Genomic DNA, 22,694 nt, shown 5'->3' with positions numbered 1-22,694 from the left:
TTAAAGAGCTCTCTAATTGTGATTGTTGAAATCTTGTTCACCAAAAGGGAGACATAAGACATAAACTAAATATGACATCAGTTGTTTTCTATTTATTTTTATAAATGTTGCCCTGTTACCAAAATTTCAGACATATAAATATCTGATTTGTGTTATTTAGTTACTTACTAAATATAGCATTTTTACAATCACTAAATAGTTAACCATAGGGTAAAAGGTCTTTCTTCCCCAAAATAAAAAATAAAAAGGTATAGCAGAGTTGAAGAAATTTCCAGTAAGCACTAGCTTTGACACTTTCGTGCGTATGAAAATAATCGCACACAGGTTCTGAGGCCGCATGTCTTCAGATTCACACTGCAGTTTGAGTTTGTGGGCTCTAGAAATGTGTGCTCTCTCAGGTTCAGAGCCTGGTCTCTTGACTATAGTTTGTGAGAAAGTTTGCAGGTCAGTGTTGGCTGTGCAAACACACAAATGGTGCTGGACTGAACGCAACCCTGTCCCACAGTAACCTCAGGGAAGACTGAAGTATTACATCCATATATAGCTAAAGTGATGGATGTATTATTTAGAAAACAGAAGATGCTTTTGTTTTGTTTTTTTATTATTCTGAATTTCTGAAAAGAAGATGCAGACCTATATGCCAAGAAAAAGTAAATCTAGTATTTTCTAAAGAGGTTAAAATACTTCATCTTAAAGACTGTCTCTATGCATGCCTGTAAATGGTGATGTTAAATAGCAATAAAATAGTAGTAGTAGTAGTTAAATAACAGGTAAATGAAATTGCAAGAATGTATTAAGACTTGAAACCAGCAGGTCATTTCACTGCTCTCAGTTGGTCCACAAGAGGGGGCCAGAAACACACGAAAATGGATGCTGTCAAAACATACTGAAGCTTTATCAGCTATATTTTAAGAACAATATATCAGTTACACCTTACAAAAGACAATATGTTTCAATTATAGAGATCAGTTTCATTTTTTTGTTACTCACATTTAAAACTAAGCAAATCCAATTGAAAATCACAATGAAAAGTGAACTGTGCTTTGCATAATGTTTATTGCTTTATGAAAATGCATGACAGAATTATTTTCCAGCACAGTATACCACACTGTAGATTCCCTTTGACTCAATGTATTTTCCTAGGGCAGTGAGATTATCTGAGAGCATGCAAATAACTGGTTGCTATAGTGTCGATGAATTAAAACATAATTCTGTTTAGCTCTTTCGGTACTGAGATGACATTGTTATTTAAAAAACTTCCAGTGCCTGCTCGATCCAGCCAAATGTGTATTTGGATCACGCGCGTTTAACATTTCAGCTTCACATCTATTTAGCTGCTTCAAAACATTTGATACAGACGCCAGAAAATAAACAGCAAAGTGGACATCAGCTCACCGCATGACATAAATGTGGCCTTGATAACAGTGCTCTGTTGTGCAGCTCGTCAGGTTCGGTTTGGGAGTGTGTTTATGCAATAGAGAGCATTCCAGTGTGTTTCCCATCATCTTACCTTGGCAGTCTAGTTTGTCATGCCCATGTTATTTACTCTGTGTGTATGTCTTCCAGAAGCTGCTAAGGGCTTCCTGGCCAGTATAAGAGAAGCGCTGTGTGAGCAACAGATTTCAGAGAGTCTGTTAGCCTCATTTCCTGGGCGGAGAGCACTAGTGAAGCAACAGCAACCCTAAAGGAGAGCGAGTGAGTAAGCTAGAGTGGGATAGAGAAGTTATTGGAACGTAAAGCTCTCACAAATCATTTTGTCACCAGCAAGCTCTGACAAGCGAGGAGAGGGAGTGTGTTACAAGAGGGAGCTAATAAAAAGAGTGCTGTACGAGAGGGAAGGAGGGTCTGAAGGACTTTTTTACTCAAGACTGAGGTCAAAAGGCATAAAAGTGGACAAACAGAAAAGAACAAAGGCAAGACGGGAAGGGAAAAGGACATTGGCTGTCACTGCTGCGGTTCTCGCGTTTACTGCCTGGCTACTCATGGACGGTTCATTTGTTTCGCTCTTTTTGTTTACTCCATCTGTCACTCGAGACTCGTGGGTTGGACGTGGTTAGTTTGATTTTTCCTGACACATTACATCATCGGGGCCAAAACGTCAGGGTATTTTCCGAGAGGATCTGTTTTCCTTTCAATTCCTCTCAGTGAAATGTGTGTGAGTGTGTGTCGCGGTGGGGGGGGGACCAGTGTGTTTGGTTAGCCGTGTCAATGGATCTTTCCACTTGTCTTTGTAGCGGGAAAAGCTTGTTTGAAGAGAAAATAAGGTTGTAGCCCTTAAAAAGCCATCTAAAAAAACACTGTTACTTATTTTGACTGATCTCTTGTGAAGCCTTGGCTCTGAACAGAGTCATTCAAACTCGACTGAACTTCTATATTATACTTTTGGGTGGTTTACAGAGCCTCAAAAGCAGGTTTTTTCCTAATGCAAAGTTTGCGTGTTAAATGAAGAACTTTCAAACTCTGCAAGTCACCGTTACTGTTATCTGATTAGCTGAGCGCTTCCGGAAAATCCGTCTGACCAGCAGAGGAAACCTAATGTTGTAAAAGCAAACTTTTGAGGAAATCTGAGCTGGACACGTCCCTTTGTCTTGTTACGAATGCAGGATGCAGCTGGATGGGGTTGTCTGGTTTAGTCCAATAGTTAACAGGGCTTCTTTAGTGGTTTTCGTGTGAGATGACAAAACATCGGCTGAAGCATCAAGACCAGAGAAGCTCAGAGGTGTGGAAAGCTGTGAGTAGTTAGTGAGCAAACACGCTTACAGACGTGTCATTGTATCTGGACCTCTGCGTGTTTTCACAGCGGGAACTATCCAAGACCAGAGGAGAGAAAAAGAGTCAGTCCAGACGCATGGACTCGAACAAGCATTTCTGTGTGCGACTGCCAGCAGTGAGCCGGCGATAAAGTTGTGCCGAAAGGAGAAAAGCTTTGTGTTTGTGTGTGAATGTGGGAATTTTTTTACTGAAATTGATGCATATGTAAAAGTGCATGTCAGTGCTCGGCGGCATTCAGGTATTTGTGTGCCTCTAAGCTTGTTTACGTGGGAGAGTTGTTGTTCCTTTTGGCCAAACCGCACCTGGATGGACCTCTGAAACAGGTGAGGCATCAGGAATTTCCCTTATTAGATATCAGCTGTTCTGTCAGCTTCATTATTCAAGGTGCTTTCCAGAATCATCATCGGGTAGCATCACCTTCATAATAACAACACTGCTTGTGTCTGTTTGATCCAAACGCTCTGCATCAATCACAGACTCCTGGTGAGCCTCGCTCTTTACCTAAAGACAGTTTGGGCTCAGATTTGGCACCATGAGGTTGGTTTGCTTGGTACTGACGGCCCTGTGCATGGTGGCTAGAACGGCAAGTATGTCCACTTGCAAAACTCTGGACCTGGAAGTGGTGAAGAAGAAACGGATAGAGGCCATCCGCGGTCAGATCCTCAGCAAACTGCGCATGGCCAAAGAGCCCGAATCGGAGGTAGATGATGATGGACAGAAGATCCCAGATACCATGCTTTCTCTGTACAACAGCACTGTTGAACTGAGTGAAGAAATGAAGATGAAGCCCGTCTCTGTGCAGGATGAAAATGAAGATTACTTTGGCAAAGAGGTGCACAAGTTCGTCATCCGGCAAGGTAAGAAGTGTCCTCAGAAGTATCTGCCTTTAGAGACATAATTTAACATCATGTCCTATTTATGTCGGCATTCTGCGGTGAAATATTTTTGTGTAATAATCACTTTATAACTATAATTACAATTGACAGCTTTATAATCGATCTATTTCCCAGGCAACGATTTTCTGCATGTCTGTGCTAGTCTCCTGTCTCTCATTTCATTTTACAGTTTATTTTAGATACTAAAATAAGGTGAACTCACACATTTATTTACTTATATGGAAATGTAAAATATGATAAATATTTCCCTATATCAAGAGTGAATCTGCCATGTGTTACCTATAAGATGTATATGCATCTTTATTAAAACAATCGGTATGTTTACTTTTTAATACGTCTATCTTTTAGATTTGCTTATATAATATCAACATGCATTGATGGTTTTAGGATATATACATAAGCATGACAGATATGTCCAAAAAATGAATCACACATACAGTACATAAACATACTTATTTATATGGGCTATACAATTGTTTTCTAATAGGTTTCATATGTGTTTTAAATTATTGTGACAGTATATTTCATATACAGAAACGTAACTTGGTAAGTAGCCATTTAATTAAGTGGAATAGTATACAGTCATCCAGTCATTACAAAGGTTTAATCTTCAATATCTTTTATACATTTTTCAGAAACACTAAGTCTTGTTTCTATAGCTCTGTGAAAAGCAGGCCAACATGTCCAGTTCAGATAATTAATGTTAGGTTCTCTAATGCTGTAACAGCTCGTATGTGATGAATCATGCTCTCCTAGCTTTGTGTTCCCCTGAAACCCCTCATGCATTCACTTCAGATCCCCTCAAGCAGCCGCAAGGGGAGCTAGGCAGCATTTCATCCTATTTCAACGTTGCCCTCAGACTATCTGTGGTATTTTAATAGCCTAGTTGTTTTTGCTGTTGGCTTCATGTGTTAGATGGTTAAACGCGAAGCTTTAACAACAAGTTCTTGCTAGGGGGTGAACATTTTGAGCACACTTCTGTCTGTTCGTTCTGAACAATCAGTTTGTTTGATTTCTCTGATCAAGCTGGGTTTATTTCACAGTTTTTGTTTTGTGTCTGTTAGATCTCTTGCTAATACATTGCTACATCTGTTTTTTTGATGGAGAAATAACTTTACATGTGATGCTTACCACCCACTTGCTTTCATCCCTCACACTCTGTACCTCATTTAACCACTTCAAACACTTCAGACATAAACATCAGGCCTGTGATCCGATACGCATGGTGAATAAAGACCTCCGTGGAGATGGGGCTTGCTCGAAGGATGAAAACCAAGGACAAAGAGACAGAGAAATATGGGCGAGAAACTGTTGATGAGGGTAGACGTGTCAGAGCCGCTGTCCTTCTCACTAATTCTGTTTTCTTTTTGTGTATTCCTCTGGGTTTAGGGGCTTTCCTGTAACTGAGCCGTCTATTTTGTGTCTTTTACTGGTTCTGTCTTCTTGCTCTATTTTTGACAGGCCCATTTGACAGCAAAGAGGGTTGCTTGTTTCTGAGGTGTGACTAAGATTTAGAGGAAACAGTCCCAAATAGCAACATTGAATTCCCCCTTTTGCGGTTTCCCTCATGGGACAAAAGTCCTCTTTATGTTCTTGTGTTTGTGTAAGGCTTCTTAGATTTGTTTAAGGTGGAATACATTTTAATAAATAAGTCCTGCAAGTGCAAGGCCTCCCACGCTCAGTATTTACAGTCTGTAGTACTGTAGTAATTGCTTACTTTTGCAAGACTACGTTTCACAAGAATTAATTGATGCACAGTATGTGAAGCAAATCCAAGGTTGGAGCCACAATTGTAAATTAATATTTGAGTTTTACATTTGGTGAAGAAATCTGCTTACACTTCATTTTGATAATCCACGTTAAAAATTATGTTGATTATAAGTAACTTTGCGTCTGCATGTCTACTAACACTCATTAGAGTATTAGTAGACTGTTATGGTTATGGTTACCCCATGCTTAAACTGAGCAAATGTCACGGCCCCAGTCATAGGGTGTAGTGTGTGCTTTCATTGTGTTTCTAAGATTTTAGAATAAGTTTTTAGAACATTTCTATGTGGTTTCTAAACTGTTCTGGGATGTTGCTAGGTGGTTTCAAGCAAAATGGCATGGTTTGAGGTATAATTCTTGTCTGTAGCATAAACGTTGTTGGGTGAGTTAAGGCTGGAAAACACTACACAACCTCTGAAATCTAAACAGATTTTAAAACATTAGGCATCATACACTCACTGACTTTGTAAATTACAATGGAAAAACTGGACATCACACAATAGATGACTGAGGATCACACACTACCAGACTTTTCAAGTCATTTAAAACTCAGCAAACTGACCTAGAAACATGTGACAAATGAAAACAATATGTTTTCTAAAATCATATCAAAATATCAAACATGTTTTGAACAGTGTTGCGGGTAATGCATTACAAGAAATGTAATCACATTACTTTCTCAAGTAACTAGTAAAGTAATGCATTACTTTTGAATTTACAACAAAATACTTTTTTCAAATAAATGACACAGGTTATTTTATTCACTGACACCTCTCCTGTCTCTGTGTTGACAGAAATCGGCAGTGAGGCATTTCATTCAGCCTGAGGCTTATTCATTTCACTTTTGGTGTGAAAGGGCCTTTACAGGTGCCAAAAATGAAGCGTTAGCATTAGTTCTGGCAGGTCACGTGAGTCAAGCTTGCATCAGCTGATTCTCTCGTATCTACCTATAGGAATACAACACCTATCGCGGCATTCCTATATAAGCTCTGTTCCGTATCAATCAGCAGCTTTTTCCGCTTGCTCAGGAGCAAATCACCCTCCTCCATCCCCAGCTCCTCCTTTCGCAGTAAGGACTTGTCTTTCTGATATTCCTTGCTGAATCAGACTTAAATAGACTAAATACACTTAAATATCATTAAGTGCATTAATGATATCTGCTTTGTTCTGTTCTGTTTACCCTAGGGGGGTTATTATTGTTGCTCTCCCTGTTCATTCATGACAGGCTGCATGGATGGGCAGGGAGTTTTTGCAGAGAACAGAAGCATACCGCCAAACCAAAACTTTATGCTAAGTGTCTATCTTTTGACGATAGTGGTCCTGACAGAAATATAACTTTTGGATTTTCTGATATTAAAAACAAAGGAGGCAAGCCCAGCCTAAGTGACAACAAGTAATGCAAAATAACGTAATGTATCACTAACCATTAAAGTAACTAAGTAACGCAATTAGTTACTTTTTTATGGAGTAGCGCAATATTGAAATGCATTAATTTCAAAGTAACTTTCTCCAACACAGGTTTTGATATCCGACGACTGGATGGAATCATAGTCTGAAGGTAAAGAAAAAATAATAATTCTATGAAGTCTGTCAACTCAAATCTGCAGACTGACTAGCATCAACTTGTTCAGACTGTAAATCGGGGCAAAAAACTGTAATGTAATGTATTCCAGACTGTACTGTGAAAAACGTGTTTTAAAGAACAAGGTTTGTTCTAATAGTAGAAATAGCTATGCTTGCCTAAGGAAACACCAATAATCATTCATATTGTTGGTTTCAATTGTTGCAATACTTTTAAATGCATTCAAGAAAGCAGAACAATCCTCTTGACTTGCTGAACACAGATCATATGCTTGGTGTTGTCCATTTTGAAATAGATAGAACCACTGTTTTTAGCAATTAGAGTGTGTTGAAATATTTTTGTAGGATTATGGATTGCTGTCATCATCTAATATGATGTTCGTTCCTTCCATTATGTTTTCTTTCAGTAGCATAGATGTTTAACTTGCTACAATGCAGATTTTGCCACGTTGTATTTGATTTGGAACATTTATTTTTTCCTTATGGCATGCTAGACTCAATAGTATCTTTTAGTTGAAGGTAGATGAAAGAGATTAAGAAATAGTGTCTTCTAGGTAGTACTGACTGTGCAGTTGTGTATTCATAAATCATGCTGTCAAATCAAGAGTGCTCAATTTACAGCCATGTCCTGCAGCAATGGCCAAGTTTCCATGTCCTTCTTCAGGCTAATCAGTCTGTTCTACTGCATGTGTGCTATTTTTCATTTCATGTTATCACATGTCAAAGATTGTGCTGACTGCACAGCTCATCTGCCGGGAAAGTGTGTCATGTCTCAATGTGATTGGAGCAGCACAGATAGTCAAGGAAGCAGAGAGTATGATTCTATGGATGGCGATAGTAAGAGGAGAGGAGTGTAAAGCGTGTGTTGGAGAGGCAGATTTTTAAGCCTGCTGGAATCTGGTTGCACCCATTACTAATGATAGGCCTGTCTCAGTGCCTGTTAGGACAGCTGTCCTGGGTTTACCTGAACGCCAGCCTGCGTAAACACACACACACAGAAATCCCTCTCCACCCTCATCTGATCCACCATACACCATCAACAAAGAGCAGTGCCTTCAGTCCTTGACATCTTTTATATATGGCCACAGGTGTTGATACATGGGACCCATTATAAAATAGTTTCCAAATCAATGCGATATATCCCTCAACAGTGAATAGAATGTTTCCAAAATGTAGCAAGCTAATGAGAAAAAAATAAATAAAATCATTATTGCTATTGGATAGATCTTATGAAAGCACACTGTAAAAAAAAAAAGTTGAGCCAACTTAAAATTTTAAGGCAACCAGCTTCAGCAGATTTTTGAGTTTTTGCAACAAAAATTTGAGAATCTCTCACAAAAATAAGTTGAGCAAACTGAATAATCTGCTGAAGCTGGTAAAAAAACCTTTTCTGCTGAAGCTGGTAAAACATTTTTTTTTTTTTTTACAGTGCATGTGGGTGACATTTCAACCCAAAACCACAATAAAATAAAATAAATTATATATATATATAGTACTCTCACATTACTGGATGTTTACCACGTGGTTATTTATTAAGACAACAAATACTACAGTACATTGCTTATTTTTATACGTATTATTAGTAATATTATTACATATTTCTCTCTCTATTTATAACTAAGCTAATGAGAAAGTATTATTGCAATTGGGTAAATCTTATGAGAGCATATCCAGGTGACATTTCAGTCTATAAACAAAAGAAAAATGTATATTATTACGGTAACACTTTAGAATAGGGAACACTTATTCACTATTAACTACAACTTTTCCCTCAATAAATACCTAATTTGCTGCTTATTAATAGTTAGTGCGGTAGTTGTTAAGTTTAGGTATTGGGAAGGATTAGGGATGTAGAATAAGGTCATGTAGAATAATGCATTGATATGTGCTTAATTTGTACTAATAAATGGCTAATATTCTAGTAATATGCATGCTTATAAGCAATTAAGAGACCCTAAAAGTGTTACCATTATGATTATCAGAAGTAGTAGTACTAGTATTAGGAACACTTTAGATCATAGAACACTATTCACTGTTAACTAGTTGCTTATTAGTTTGCATAGCCTATTTTTTTTTGTCTGTTTATCAGTACTTATAAAGCACATATTTATGGCTTATTCTTACCATATTCTACATCCCTTAATCCTACACCATACCTAAACTTAACAACTACAAGTACTTTTCTTACTCAATAAGCAACACATTAGGAGTTTACTGAGGGACAACTCTTAGTTAATAGTGAATATGTGTTCCCTGATCAAAAGTGTTTCTGAAGATAGTAGTTGCGTGCGGATGGATGGTTAGTGGAATTAACCACAGAGAATGTTCCACCCATCCTCCTACATCCTCCAGCAGATGCCCAGCAACCTCTGATGGATCTCAATCATGTTATCATCTGCTCTCAGACTGTCACGACACAGCACAGGAAGTCCCCTCTCTGACAAACATTGCATTTAAATGCCAAGCTTTAAATGTCAAAAATAATAACTATTAAAAATAGTCTTGTTTTAATGTCATGTGTGGAGTTGGTTTCCTGCATAACATGTGATATATAGCTGCAAAATTACTAAAAAGAAATATATAAATAGACATGAAATACTGGTTTGAAAATAATTTATTATATGGGAAGAAAGAGAGAGTGGAGTTATATGAGAGACACTAGCACAGTATGTTGCAGTATGTTGGAAATCAGTTGCCATGCATGGGACAATGGACATTTAAGTCAAATAAATAAATAAAAAATAACTGCAGGATTCTGCACTGACCAATCACATTCAAATACAGCCGAGTAAATATCTCATAAATATATCCATTCCATTTTCTAGAGCTATACAACTTCCACAGTAGCCCCAGTGCTCTGAATGTAACACTGGATGGTGTGACTAACGTTGTATAGATCTCATGTATCAATACTGAACTGGTTAAACTGATCCCGGTAGCAGCTACATACAGCAGAGTTAGTGCCAAGCTAATTAAAATGTATCCCTACAAGCTATCTGAATAAATCATCCAGTCATTCCTTCTTCTTCAGTTTTATTTAAGCACTCTGAATGCAATGATAACGTTGCTTTAACATACTCTACTAATCATGGATGAGTGATGAATGTTTCATTCAGCGTGGTCTCTCTTAAGTTTTCCATCTGTTTGCTGAATCGGATTCTTATAGTTAGGATTAGGATTTATTTTAAATTATATTTAAATTAAACCCTAAGTAATAAACTACTGGCAAGTCTAGTCAAGTCACCTATGTTTGTATAGTGCTTTATACAATACAAATTGTGTCAAAGCAGCTTCACAGTAATATATAGGAAAATAACAGAATGAATGATGCAAACTTCATCCAATATGAGAAATTTAAATGTCATTGTTCAGTTCAAGTCAGTTCACTTCGGTAACTGTGTAAAGTTCATCAATTATATAAATAATTCAGTAAGCAGCTCTACAGAAGACAATAGTGTCATTATTCAGCTTGAGTCAGTTCAATAGTGGTTCAATTTAGTTCACCGACAAAAAAATCATCAATTATAAAACAAAGGCAATTAAGCAATAAAGCAGCTCAACGGAAGACAATAGAGTCATCATCCAGCTCAAATTAGTTCAAATTTCATTCTCATAGTGTCAGTGCAGTCAAATCAATAATGCAGTGTAATGAATATTAAGTGTCTCTTAAACCCCAGCTAAACAAAACCCACGGCAAGAGCGGTAATCACCCAGACTCAGTCTCATCTGGCCAAATGAACAAACACAGTGTGATTTATGATTCCAGCCTGCATTCAAAGTCACATTTGTGGATTGATATTATTGGATTGATAGTCTTATCAATACTGGGGCGAGTTGCATAAACATAGCCACTATATTAAGAGCGTGTCTAAAAAAACTAGTTTGACTAGCAGTTAACCAAGCGGTAATCAGTCTTCATTTTCAGATTCAAATTAGACCAATCTACCTTTTTATGTAAAAAGAATAGATGACTAACTTTTAAGACTAACTTTTTATGGTAAATAGTTTTTTAATAATAAATTGATATCATTTGAATTTGAAAAGAAAGACTTGGCTAACTGCTAGTTGGTCAAATAGTAAGTAAGACACAGTCTTAATATAGTTGCAATGTTTACGAAACTGGCCTTTAGTTTCTTTTGCTTGAAGACTGGGATACATCACTCCAGCATTAGGTGCTAGAAGAGTTGAAGTCTATCCAGCAGGTTGAAAAATCCAAGTAGAGATGACGTTTAGCCAGTAGTAGATAGCTGGCTTATCAGTGACCGTAAACATAATGAGACTGAAGTAACTCATCCCACACCATAGGCCTCCTCCCCATGTTAAACATCAGCAAAACCAGATATAGCAACCCTGAACACAGGTTAATGATAGCTTTCTCTTTAAATTACACAGCAACAGCCAAAATACAGGCAAGGCCAGCATAAGCCTCATTAAGCCATACAACACAAATGCTGCCTTGCCTGTATTATAAAGGCCAAGAACTGGCATCTGACTGACATAAAAAGCCACAAATTACAGTCCAATAAATACCGATCAATTCACAAACAAGTCAAAACAAAGCCGAACATACAATTCTGCTTATGGATAGCTACCTAGTTTATTTAGTGCTTCAAACTAAACTCTAAATATCTTTCAAAGATTCGGCTCAAATTTGGCAAACTTTGGTTCTTTTGTGCGTTAATGGTTAATTTGACGATCTTTAACCGTGAACTTTTCTGTCTCTCACTTTCTCTCTAGCTCAGAATGGCACAAAGCATCAGATGACTTTTAACGTGTCAGAGATGAAGCAGAGTATTCCGGACCGCCAGCTGCTGTCTCAAGCCGAGTTACGGCTTCGGATTAAGAATCCTACAATGGACCAGGAGCAGAGACTGGAGCTGTATCGTGGAACGGGCGATCAGGCTCGATATCTGGGCACCCGCTTTGTCTCCAAGGCCTTGTCCAATCGTTGGCTCTCGTTTGACGTGAAAGAGACGATGATAGAATGGCTGCAGGGTTCAGGTAAGGTCATGCCAGCATTCAGCTAACATCAGTTGTAGTTTCCCAATTGCGACTGATGAGTGTATTTGAGATGTGCTCATAAGAATGTATTCCCAAATTATGTTCCACATAATCTGTTTGGTTAAAACAGTCTACCTTTTCTCGGGCATCTGCTTAACGTTGTGATAACCCAAAACCTCAGTGAGACAATAATGCAGGATTCTGTTATTGGCGCTGAAATGAGAACAAATAAGAACTTGCAGACCACAGTACTTAAACGAGCATAATAATCGTGATGGTACATGTTATACTTAATTAACAGGGAACAGGAGGATTTGCTATATTATGAATATTGCCATAAGCACCATAATTTGGATGAAATGTTACTTTTACTAAAATATATGTTAGGCAAGTGAGCAAATCTGTTTTATTAGTGGTGTTCTTTTTCCAGAACACTATAATTATAACAAACAATTTTTCCACAAACAAACACCACTTACATTCAGAAAGTAACGTTGGCAATTTCAGTATGTTTATTCAGGGAATTACAAATATTGTAGTTCGTCAGAGCCATAAACTTGTGGGCAGCCACTTTCAGATATGTCCCGTTCACAAAACTTTTAAATGTCTTTTACCCTGTTAACTGCTTGGCTCTCTTTGTTACTGCCTTTTCCCCATCACATATATTAGTAATTAGTTGCCATTTGAAAGATTAAACTCTCAAAATTCATCCTGTGAAAACTGTTTTGAAATTGGATTTTGCTTTACCATGGAAACGTTATTTTAAATCCTTTTAGTGGGCTCCTCCTCCTAGTGGGCGGTGTCAAGTGTCATGTTACAAAATTTGCTATAATATTTTATAATCAAAAATGTTTCTAATATTTACAGAACATATTGTTGGAAAGGTCTGAATCTCAATGTTTCATATTATGTGGGTTGTTTATTTATTTATTTTAATATTAGTAATATTGTAACATAAATGTATACATTTGTTACAGGAAAATGCATAAAAAGAAAAGGTTTAGGTGTCATCCAGTGGCTATTTTAGTATAGCACACAAACAAAATCATATTTTTCGATTTTTGTGATATCAACTTCAAATTTGGAGCATAACTTAGTAAGACATGTGGATTTTATTTTTCATCAATTTTAGATTCCAAAATGTTTTGTGTAATATTTATTTTATATAACATACACAATAAAGTACATTTTCTTTATAGTAAACGTAAACGTTTTTTTTACACATTATATCTTTCACCTCACCAATAATCTTCTTTAAAAAGAGACCAATCTTAGGTCTGTATTCCAAAGCATTCATCAATTATGACAGTTTCAGTTCAGTTCAGTTTTTTTTTTTTTTTGCACATTTTTAAAAATATGTTTAAGAAGTTAAAGATACTATACGGCGTGATTTTATTATTATTATTATTTTTTAATTGCTCCTCTGAAGTGCTTATTTTTGCAGTTCTGGAACTTGTCTTTTGGAAGACTGTTCTGAAACACAGCTTTGTTTCTCGGCAGACTCTTAAAGACACACATGAGTCTCCCAGAAATCCTGTAAAGTCAGCCATTTAGATTTAGACTTTGAGAAAGTGTCTTCAGCTTAGTGTGCCGTATGCATCAGACAGTTAGCTAACAGAGTGTGGGCTTTCCGACGTCTGAGACTGAAACTAATCATTTCCTGTCTTTTCTCCTACTGTCATGTCTAAAAAAGGTGAAAAAGTTCAAAAATAGAAAAGTAGTCAGGATTACTTTAAGTTAACCATTATAATCCAGAATTATGAATTCATACTTGACTACAGTCTTATTTGAAACACAACGGTTTAACTATGGCCACCATTCACAGAAATGTTGTAAACTTGGAAAGCTAAACTATGTACCTATAAGTGAGGACTGATAGCTTCCTTTCCTCAATTTAAAAGATTAAACGTTAACACTTTACGATAAGGTGTCATTAGTTAACAATAATCAATGCATTTATTGATGTTAACTTACACATATATTAACACATCTATTCACGTTAACATCTTAATTAGTTAACATTATTTAATGCATTAGTAACATGAACTAATCATAAACAATAATTGTAAACAGATTTATTTAATGTTTGGTAATGTAAGGTAATGTTACTAACATTTGTAAACTCTGTATTATTGTTATTCATTATTGTTTTATTATTGTTATACAAATGTTAGTAACACATCAGTTAATGTTGAAGTAGTGTACATTTTACAATAGGGTTCACAAATTCCATTAATATGTGCTTTGTTCAATATAAGTAGAGAGTAAAGAGCCTATGAACATGAATAACAATGTAAATATGTACAGCAAGTCTACATTACCAAACATTAAATAAAGCTGTTTACAATTATTGTTCATGATCAGTCCATGTTAACTAATGTGTTAACTAATGCTGTTAACATGAATAGATGCATTAATATATGTGTAAATTCACATTATTTTAGATTAACTACTGCTGAACAGAGGTGTTGTTCATGTTAACTAATGCATTAAATAATGTTAACTAATTAAGCTGTTAACATGAATAGATGTTTTAATATATGTGTACGTTAACATAAACAAACATTAACTAATGCTGAACAGTGGTGTTGTTCATGGTTAGTTCATGTTAACTTATGCATTACATTTTTATGTACCCATTTATTTCTGTCTTTGATGTTAGTGCATGTGTTAAATGGCTTATACAGTGCAAAACCCAAATAAACTTGTGCGTGTGTGTGTTTGTGTGTGTTTAACAGAAGAGGAAGAAAGTTTAGAGCTGAGGTTATACTGTGGCTGTAAGGCAGACCAGCAGAGTACTGATAACTTCCGCTTCAGTATATCAGGTATGATAATCTCAATAATCTGAAACATAGTGCTAGAAATGTATACCAAAAGAATCCAAACTGATCTAATCTTTGATGTAATCTTTTTCTCTGTGTACTGTATGTGTGTATTTTCAGGACTAGACAAGCAGAGAGGTGACACTGCTGGTCTGGCAGAGATGATGGCGAAGCCTTATATTCTGGCTTTATCTTTGCCTTCTAATAGCATCCCCCTTACATCCGCTCGCAGGAAACGAGCTGTTGGGACTGATGAAACTTGTGATGAGTAAGTCTGTTTGCTCTCTTTCACTTTTTATGTTTTGTTTATAGATACAGTATAGGAGTACAGATAACAAATACTTATATACTCTTCTCATTTGGACCAAATTTGAATATCCTTTTGTATTGTCACATTCTGATTGGCAGTGCTGGTTCTGGACTTCTGGGGGTCCTGCTTAGACAGCCCTGTCAGTGCATCCATAAAAACTCCAAAATGACCCCTGACCCCTTAATCTGTTCTTTCAGAGCAGTTTCACTGTTATATTAAAAATAAATAAAAAAATAAAATAGAAGAAAATGACAAACAATATGACAAATTTAGTAGAGAAAAGATACATATTAAATAATCAATTTAATAAAAAAAGGGGGAAAAAAAAATAACGATTAAAACATAAAATTATGCATGGGAATTCCAACCGGGGGTGAATAGGGCAGCTGTAATTCAATAATTCACCATCCCACCATCAAGTATCTCTATATCTAAAACTGAGGTGTAAAAATATAATGCAAGTAGGCACCACTGAACACACAATAAGATAATTAGACTCCCTCTTTCCCAACATTCTTTGGCAGAAAAACTGAGACCTGCTGTATGCGGAAGCTTTACATTGACTTTCGGAAAGATCTGGGTTGGAAGTGGATCCACAAGCCAAAGGGATACTTTGCCAACTACTGCATGGGCTCCTGCACCTACATCTGGAATGCTGAGAACAAATACTCTCAGGTAGGGTGCTGTTTCACCCCTGTCCCATTTGACCAGTGAAGCTGACACATAGGTATTTAAAAGTATGTGCTTCACCAGTGACTGTGTAACAAAAGCTACAGTATGTCTGAACATGCTCCTTGCCTGTTTACTTCACCTGGTAAAGTTGAAAGGAATCCTTAAACTCTTCTTTGGTGCTGTCCAAAGGCTTATGCTAATATTAGCCTAAAATTACATACAAAATGAACACTTTCCCAGAACACTGGGACTTTTATAGGTTAATATTTTTAACATGATTTGGGATGCACTCTTTCTAATCTGTTTACAATGTAGTACAAAAAAAACATCACATTTAGGCCGCACTTAGATTAAGTGGTTCAAGTGATTGTTATTTTTTACTCCCATGTGGCACAAATGACCTACGAACATGTACGCTGGAAAAAAGCACATGGATTCCAATATTCTCTGATCAGCCTTATTCATATGTGGAAAAAAATCTAATATGAATTGGATATGTGCATTTGCATCTGCCATGTTAGCGCACTGATCGGATATTCCCATTAATGCAAGTTGTACATCATTGAAAAAGCAAAGGTGGCGATTGACATCAACTCAGGTGGACGCTGTTCCGGGCAGTGTTGCCAACTCCACAGTTTTCCAGTGGAATCTACTTTTACACTAGCCGTGTTTCCATTACCCTTCAAATTGCGCAAATTGAAATTGCAAATAGAAAATATGCCGATTGGAAACAATTCAATTTCATGATCATTCTTCAGTGCACTATAACCTCCAAGAAACACCTCATATGTGGCCGCTCTCAAGTTTTTTAGTCCGCAGGTTAAATCGATTTCTCCCTCAACCATGGATTGTTTTGCCAAGTGTATAGTGTGAATGCAGATTTCGGATATAGGTCACTTTTAAAAGAAAATGTAAGCTAGTCATCAGAAAAAATAATTGGATACAGTCCAGAAAGTGTAATTGGGCATCAAGAACTGTAAATGCGGCCTTAAATTTCCTGCCTGCAATATGTGCTTGCTCTGGTTGGTTCTTGTCGTTTCTGGAGCAAGGATACACAACACCATCCTAAGAAACTGATGACAGATTTCTTTGAGATGGAATCTATGTAATAAGTATGCTGTGTTGCACCTATGGCACCATTAGTCCATTTTCAATACAGAGGTACAGTATTATCCAGAGGGGCATCTGCGGAGGATAGAGAAGAAGTGCTAAAGTTGTCAAAAACAAGTTTTGAATGACTAGTTACCCCAAGTCAAGTCAAGTCAAGTCACCTTTATTTATATAGCGCTTTTACAATACAGATTGTGTCAAAGCACTTAACAGTATCAAATTGGAGGATAGAGTGTCAGTAATGTATAATGATAAGATTAAACACTCAATTTTCAGTTAAAGGCATTTCATTATTGAATTCAGAGATGTCATTGTCTAGCTCAGTTTAGTTTAAATAGTATCTGTGCAATCAAATCGGCGATAATCGCTAGAAATTAAGTGTCCCCAACTGAGCAAGCCAGAGGCGACAGCGGCAAGGAACCAAAACTCCTCTGAGACATAATGGAGAAAAAAACCTTGGGAGAAACCAGGCTCAGTCGGGGGGCCAGTTCTCCTCTGACCAGACGAAACCCGCAGTTCAAAAGTTTCTATTTCTATTTTAATTTTGTTGCAATTTCTAACAATAGTAGTATTATGTAGTTAGGTATTTTATTATATTTTAGTTATTTTGTTATTTTGGTTGATATATCTGGGGATATATCTCTGGGGGTCATCCGGGCGTCCTGGTCTCCGCCGGCGATCAGGGCCGCAGAGCGTCACCTCCGGCGCCGACCCACCATCTGATCGGACACGGACCGAGAAACAGACTAGGAAAGAAACAGACAAACATTAGCGCAGATGCCATTCAACTTACGATGTAACGAGTACATCGTGTGTTATGGGGAGTGTTCGGTTCGGTTGATCTAATTAATGCAGCCTAACAACTTTAACGGATTTGAATAATAGAAGCGTATTAATGTGTTATGTGTAAGCCAGGCTAAAGAGATGGGTCTTTAATCTAGATTTAAACTGACAGAGTGTGTCTGCCTCCCGAACAGTGTTAGGTAGACTGTTCCAGAGTTTGGGTGCTAAATAGGAAAAGGATCTGCCGCCCGCAGTCGATTTTGATATTCTAGGTATTATCAAACGGCCAGAGTTTTGAGAACGCAGCGGACGTGGAGGACTATAATGCGATAAGAGCTCGCTCAAGTACTGAGGAGCTAAACCATTCAGGGCTTTATAAGTAATTAACAAGATTTTAAAATCTATCCGATGCTTGATAGGGAGCCAGTGCAGTGTTGACAGAACCGGGCTAATATGGTCATATTTCCTGGTTCTAGTAAGGACTCTAGCTGCTGCATTTTGGACCAACTGTAGTTTGTAGTAACCCCCAAGGGCTGAAATGCCATACATTTCCTGTCATTAAATCTTGAATTATAACAGTGATGTTCTTTTTAGCTTTTTGAGTTGTACCTATGCCTCAAATTTCACCAGTTTCAAGTATTCACAATAAGGTTTTTTTTTTATTTTTTTTTTTAATGCACATAACATGGAGGTCAGTGGGGTTCAAAACAACACTGGACAAAAAAAACCCCACTTTCATTGTATGGACAAAAACACTGAAACATTTCACAAAATATCTTTCTTTGTGTTCTATGGAAGAAGAAAAAAAAAGAAAAAAACTGATACAGGTTTGGAAATGCATGAGGGAAAGTATATGATGACAGGATTTTCCTTTTTGGGTAAACTTTCTCTTTCACAGCAGTGCAGTACTTTAGTTAATTTACAACGCAGATAGTATCCAGATGGACATGTGAGGTACTTAGAAGGCAAGATCAGTGTAGCAACTGCATATAAGTAACAGGGTGGACAAAACTGAATCAAATTAATCTGAATAATGACTCTTGACGTTTGTCTTTTTTTTTTAGCTGCTTTACAGCTGACCTGAATTATTTTTGCATCAAAACATGTTGTTTAAAGTGCTATATAAATAAAGGTCTCTTGACTTAACAAAAGACAAGCAATTATTTGAAATTGAACAGACATATAGTTTGCCTTCTAGCTTAAATCGTTAAAATGATTTTTTTGTACAGAAATATAAATAGTTTTAAGATTTGGGAAAGTTGGACTATAGTGATGGAAAAGCAGTCAACATACTTGACAAATACTTCAATACTGTTTAAAAAGCCATAGAGACGCACTCCATGAAGTTGTTTTGAGAGAATGCCAAGAGTGTCCAGAGATGGAATCTATGGACTGCTAATTTGAGCTACAATTTAGGATCATTTTGTCATTTATGAATGTTATTTTGGTCACGACATAGTAAATTCTTAAAATGCAATAGTTAGGAGGGGATTATAAGAAGTTGTACAATTTGTATCATGAATATTTTAATATTTCAGTGACAGAATAAATTCATGCACAAAATTTTAACTAATGTCTATCTTTTCTAATTAGTTTTCACGGTGCAATTTTACAACTTTTACCATTTTTTGTTATTTTTTATGTTCAAATATTTTACCAAGTACACAACTAAGCTCATGATTAAAATATGCCATAATATAACTTTCAGCCATCCATTATCATGTGCAAATCACGCTATGCTCTATATTTGATCAGGGGTCAGTGGTTTCAATGCATTTCAATGTGAGTTCAAATAACAGTCTTATGAACACTTATTTTACAGGGTGCAGACATGCACGGCTTCAACGGTTTCATTGCAGTATCAAATGGTATTTGTATTTGTGTCTCACAGATATTAGCCTTGTACAAACACCACAACCCTGGTGCATCTGCGCAGCCATGCTGTGCACCTGCAGTCCTCGACCCTCTGCCGATTCTGTACTACGTGGGCAGACAACACAAGGTAAATGCCTCTTTCTGACTATTTTATTGCTTCTCAACCTCATGCATATAGGCTAATAGATATCCCAGAACTCATGTCAATGTATTTTTAAGGCAGGAAAGGCACAAACAGTGTGCTCTTTGGAGTGAGAACAATTTGGTATATCTATTATCTTAAAAGAAGTTTACGTGGAAAGTACTTCATGTTACGCACAAAAAATATCTGTATCTCCCTGCAGTCTCTTTCGCCTGAATGAATTCATGTGAATGAGTCATTTTGTCTTGGCTCTGTTTCTAGGTGGAGCAGTTGTCCAACATGGTGGTGAGGAGCTGCAAGTGCAGTTAGAGTTCATCTGACTGCATAACGTTATGTTTTCTTCAGAAGTGCTCCGTGGCTTTATCTCTCTCTGGACAATAAGTAAGCAAATGCACAGAGAGATAGAAGTAAAGTCTCAGTGGGAAGGAAAATCAGGAGCTGAGACAACTGACGTGGACAGGAGAAAGGAGAAGGGACAGTCGGGCAAAAGTGGAAGCAAAAGGAAAGAGGGGAAAAGAAACTATCAGACTTTCTCAGCGATGTCCCTCTACAATGGCACACAAAGACATTTCGTTAAAGCATTTCATAAAACAAGCTCAATATTAAACCAAGTATATGCTTTGTTATCTTTTTTTTAAATGTTTATTTACATTATTAATTCCCATTAATTTATTGTGCCTTCTAAGTTCATAATTTGATTGTACCACAAAGGCAGCCGCATAGCATTGCATGCCAAATGTACAATGAAGATTTCTAATGGTGCTGAACTGATAAAGGAAACCATGTCAAAGGAACATTTCAAATTTCAAATAAACGTAAACACATAAAAGAGAAGTGTTTGCACTAAACGACGGAAGTGAAGGCTCATGACGTGTAGTACGAGACTTACAAGAAAGCTAATGGGATTGGAGCATGCAACAATGAACTGCTTTTTTTTTTTTTTTTTTTTTATGTGCGCAGTAGGTTTTATTGTCGTGCACAGCTCTGAAGCCTGTTTCTGTGAACAGGGTCTTGAGTGGAACACTAGAGGAATAGGATTGAATGGTGAACATTTCAAACTTCATATTGCACACAATACCGAGTGTCACGGGAAAATGTCTGCCTCTTCAGGTCCTCCTGTAGTCAGGGTTTGTTAGTTCTCAAAAATATCTACAGCTTTGCTAAAGGAATGCATTGGTCAGTCTCAGCAAAAGATGTCTGGGACACATTTCACATTTATTAAATAAAATGATTTCACACAAAGAAGGTGAATCTTATTTTTAGGATCATTAAGACTGTTTGCATTGTGTGATTTCCTGTGTCACAATTTGTAATTTATCTATTCGATTCAGTTATTATTGTTTTACAGTAAAGGGACAACAAATACATACATGATCTGTAAATACTTATATTAAATTATTAAATTCAAGTAACGAATCGTTTTTATTACGTTAAGAAGAATGTGCTTGTCAAAATGCAAGAATCTGCTCCTAAAAACAGGCTTAATGTTCTTGCAAAATACTTTTTTTTTTTTTTTTTTTCTGCTGGTTTTGAGGTGAAATTTCAGAATTTTGTGTTAGTGAGTCTGTATCTATGCGTGTGTACTGTATGTTTGTTGTGTGGTGTTCAGCTGTGTTAGCCTCGTGCTGACATCTGTATGAGCAACATTAGTGTGTATATTTATAGAGGCTTCATGTTTGACATCGGCGGTGTTGAGTGATGGGAATTGTTCTGTGTGTTAGTTTAAAGACAACACGGCTGAGAATACAATGTTTGCGAAATGAATGCAGTGTCACTCTTCACTGAAAAATACTGGCTAGTTGCTGTAAAACTACAGTCCTTCGTAGATACTGTCCTCTTTGTTATGACATTTTTTAAATGCAAGTGTTTTAAATTGCTACAGAATTCCTTTGACAAACATTTCACTTCCACGCAGTGCTTTATTATATAATTACATTTCCTTTTTTGCACTTATTTTATGCCATTGTGACACAATGAATTGTTTCAATAAACAAAACTCACAATTCAGTCCACAATATCTAATGGAAAGACAGATTGTTATGCACAAATTCAAATACTGTACTGTGAAATAATGTACTGTACTACATGAAATACTGTAGTACAGTAAAGAATCCGGTCCAAAAGTTAACTAGAGGAGAAAGGGGAGTGTTGTAACACATTTTGTTATATAACATTCCCACATTTAGCCTTTACAAAGCAGTTTGGCAAAAAAATAAATAAGTAGTTTCCATCAGTTTAGAAGTCTACATAAGCTGTATATATTAGTGTTAAATACAAGTAGGCCTAGTATAGGTGGAGTAATGGAGTTACAGCTCCTTTTCTACAGCAAATTGTGCTTTACAAACAACCGTACTTAAAAATATATACATATAACTTATTAATGTATAAAAATATTAATATTAAAAAATATAATTATAGGAAAAGGGCATATCTTCATATCAGCATGTTCTTCCCTAATGCATTTTTACTATCTAATGTTTTAACGGGGTCATGGCATATCAAATTTTCCTTGATCTGTTGACATACTACACTGCCAGATTATACGTTTCTCTGGTTTTACTATTTATAGGTATGTGTTTGAGTAAAGTAAACCTTTTTGTTTCATTCTATAAACTACTGACAACATTTCCCCAAATTACAAATAAACATATTGTCATTCAGAACATTTATTTGCAGAAAATGACGACTGGTCAAAATAACAAAAAAGATGCAGCATTTTCAGACCTCAAATAATACAAAGGAAAACAAGTTCATATTTTTTTTTAAACAGCACAGTACTCATGTTTTAGCTTAGAAAGAGTTCTGTCATGACAACTCTCAGAGTGACTGGCATGGTAATGTACATGACAATGTTAATGTATTTGGTCTTGGCTGAATAGATCTGCTACACTGCTGCTGCTGCGGCGGCAGAGCAAGTCCGAGACTTGCTGCCAATACATCCACAACATGCTGCTGTAAGCATG

At 36.6% G+C, this 22,694-nt stretch overlaps 1 protein-coding gene across 2 annotated transcripts; it reads left to right on the top strand.

Moving 5' to 3' along the window:
- Positions 1–1,577: 1,577 nt before the first annotated feature.
- On the top strand, positions 1,578–21,738 carry tgfb1a (transforming growth factor, beta 1a). Of its 2 annotated transcripts, XM_058745406.1 has the most exons (8): positions 1,578–3,095; positions 3,249–3,629; positions 11,754–12,017; positions 14,756–14,842; positions 14,960–15,107; positions 15,674–15,824; positions 19,606–19,716; positions 19,993–21,738. In XM_058745406.1, exons 2-8 carry the CDS (start codon positions 3,305–3,307, stop codon positions 20,038–20,040), a joined length of 1,134 nt encoding a protein of 377 aa, XP_058601389.1. In that variant the 5' UTR covers positions 1,578–3,095; positions 3,249–3,304; the 3' UTR covers positions 20,041–21,738. The 2 variants fall into 2 exon arrangements, with proteins under 2 accessions (XP_058601389.1, XP_058601388.1); XM_058745405.1 differs by having other exon boundaries at positions 1,579–3,629.
- Positions 21,739–22,694: the final 956 nt, after the last annotated feature.

This window comes from Onychostoma macrolepis, chromosome 15 (genome assembly GCF_012432095.1).
Source record: "Onychostoma macrolepis isolate SWU-2019 chromosome 15, ASM1243209v1, whole genome shotgun sequence".
Taxonomy (NCBI): Eukaryota; Metazoa; Chordata; class Actinopteri; order Cypriniformes; family Cyprinidae; genus Onychostoma; species Onychostoma macrolepis.
Note: the sequence above shows the minus strand (reverse complement) of the source record. Positions and strands in the feature narration are given on the sequence as shown.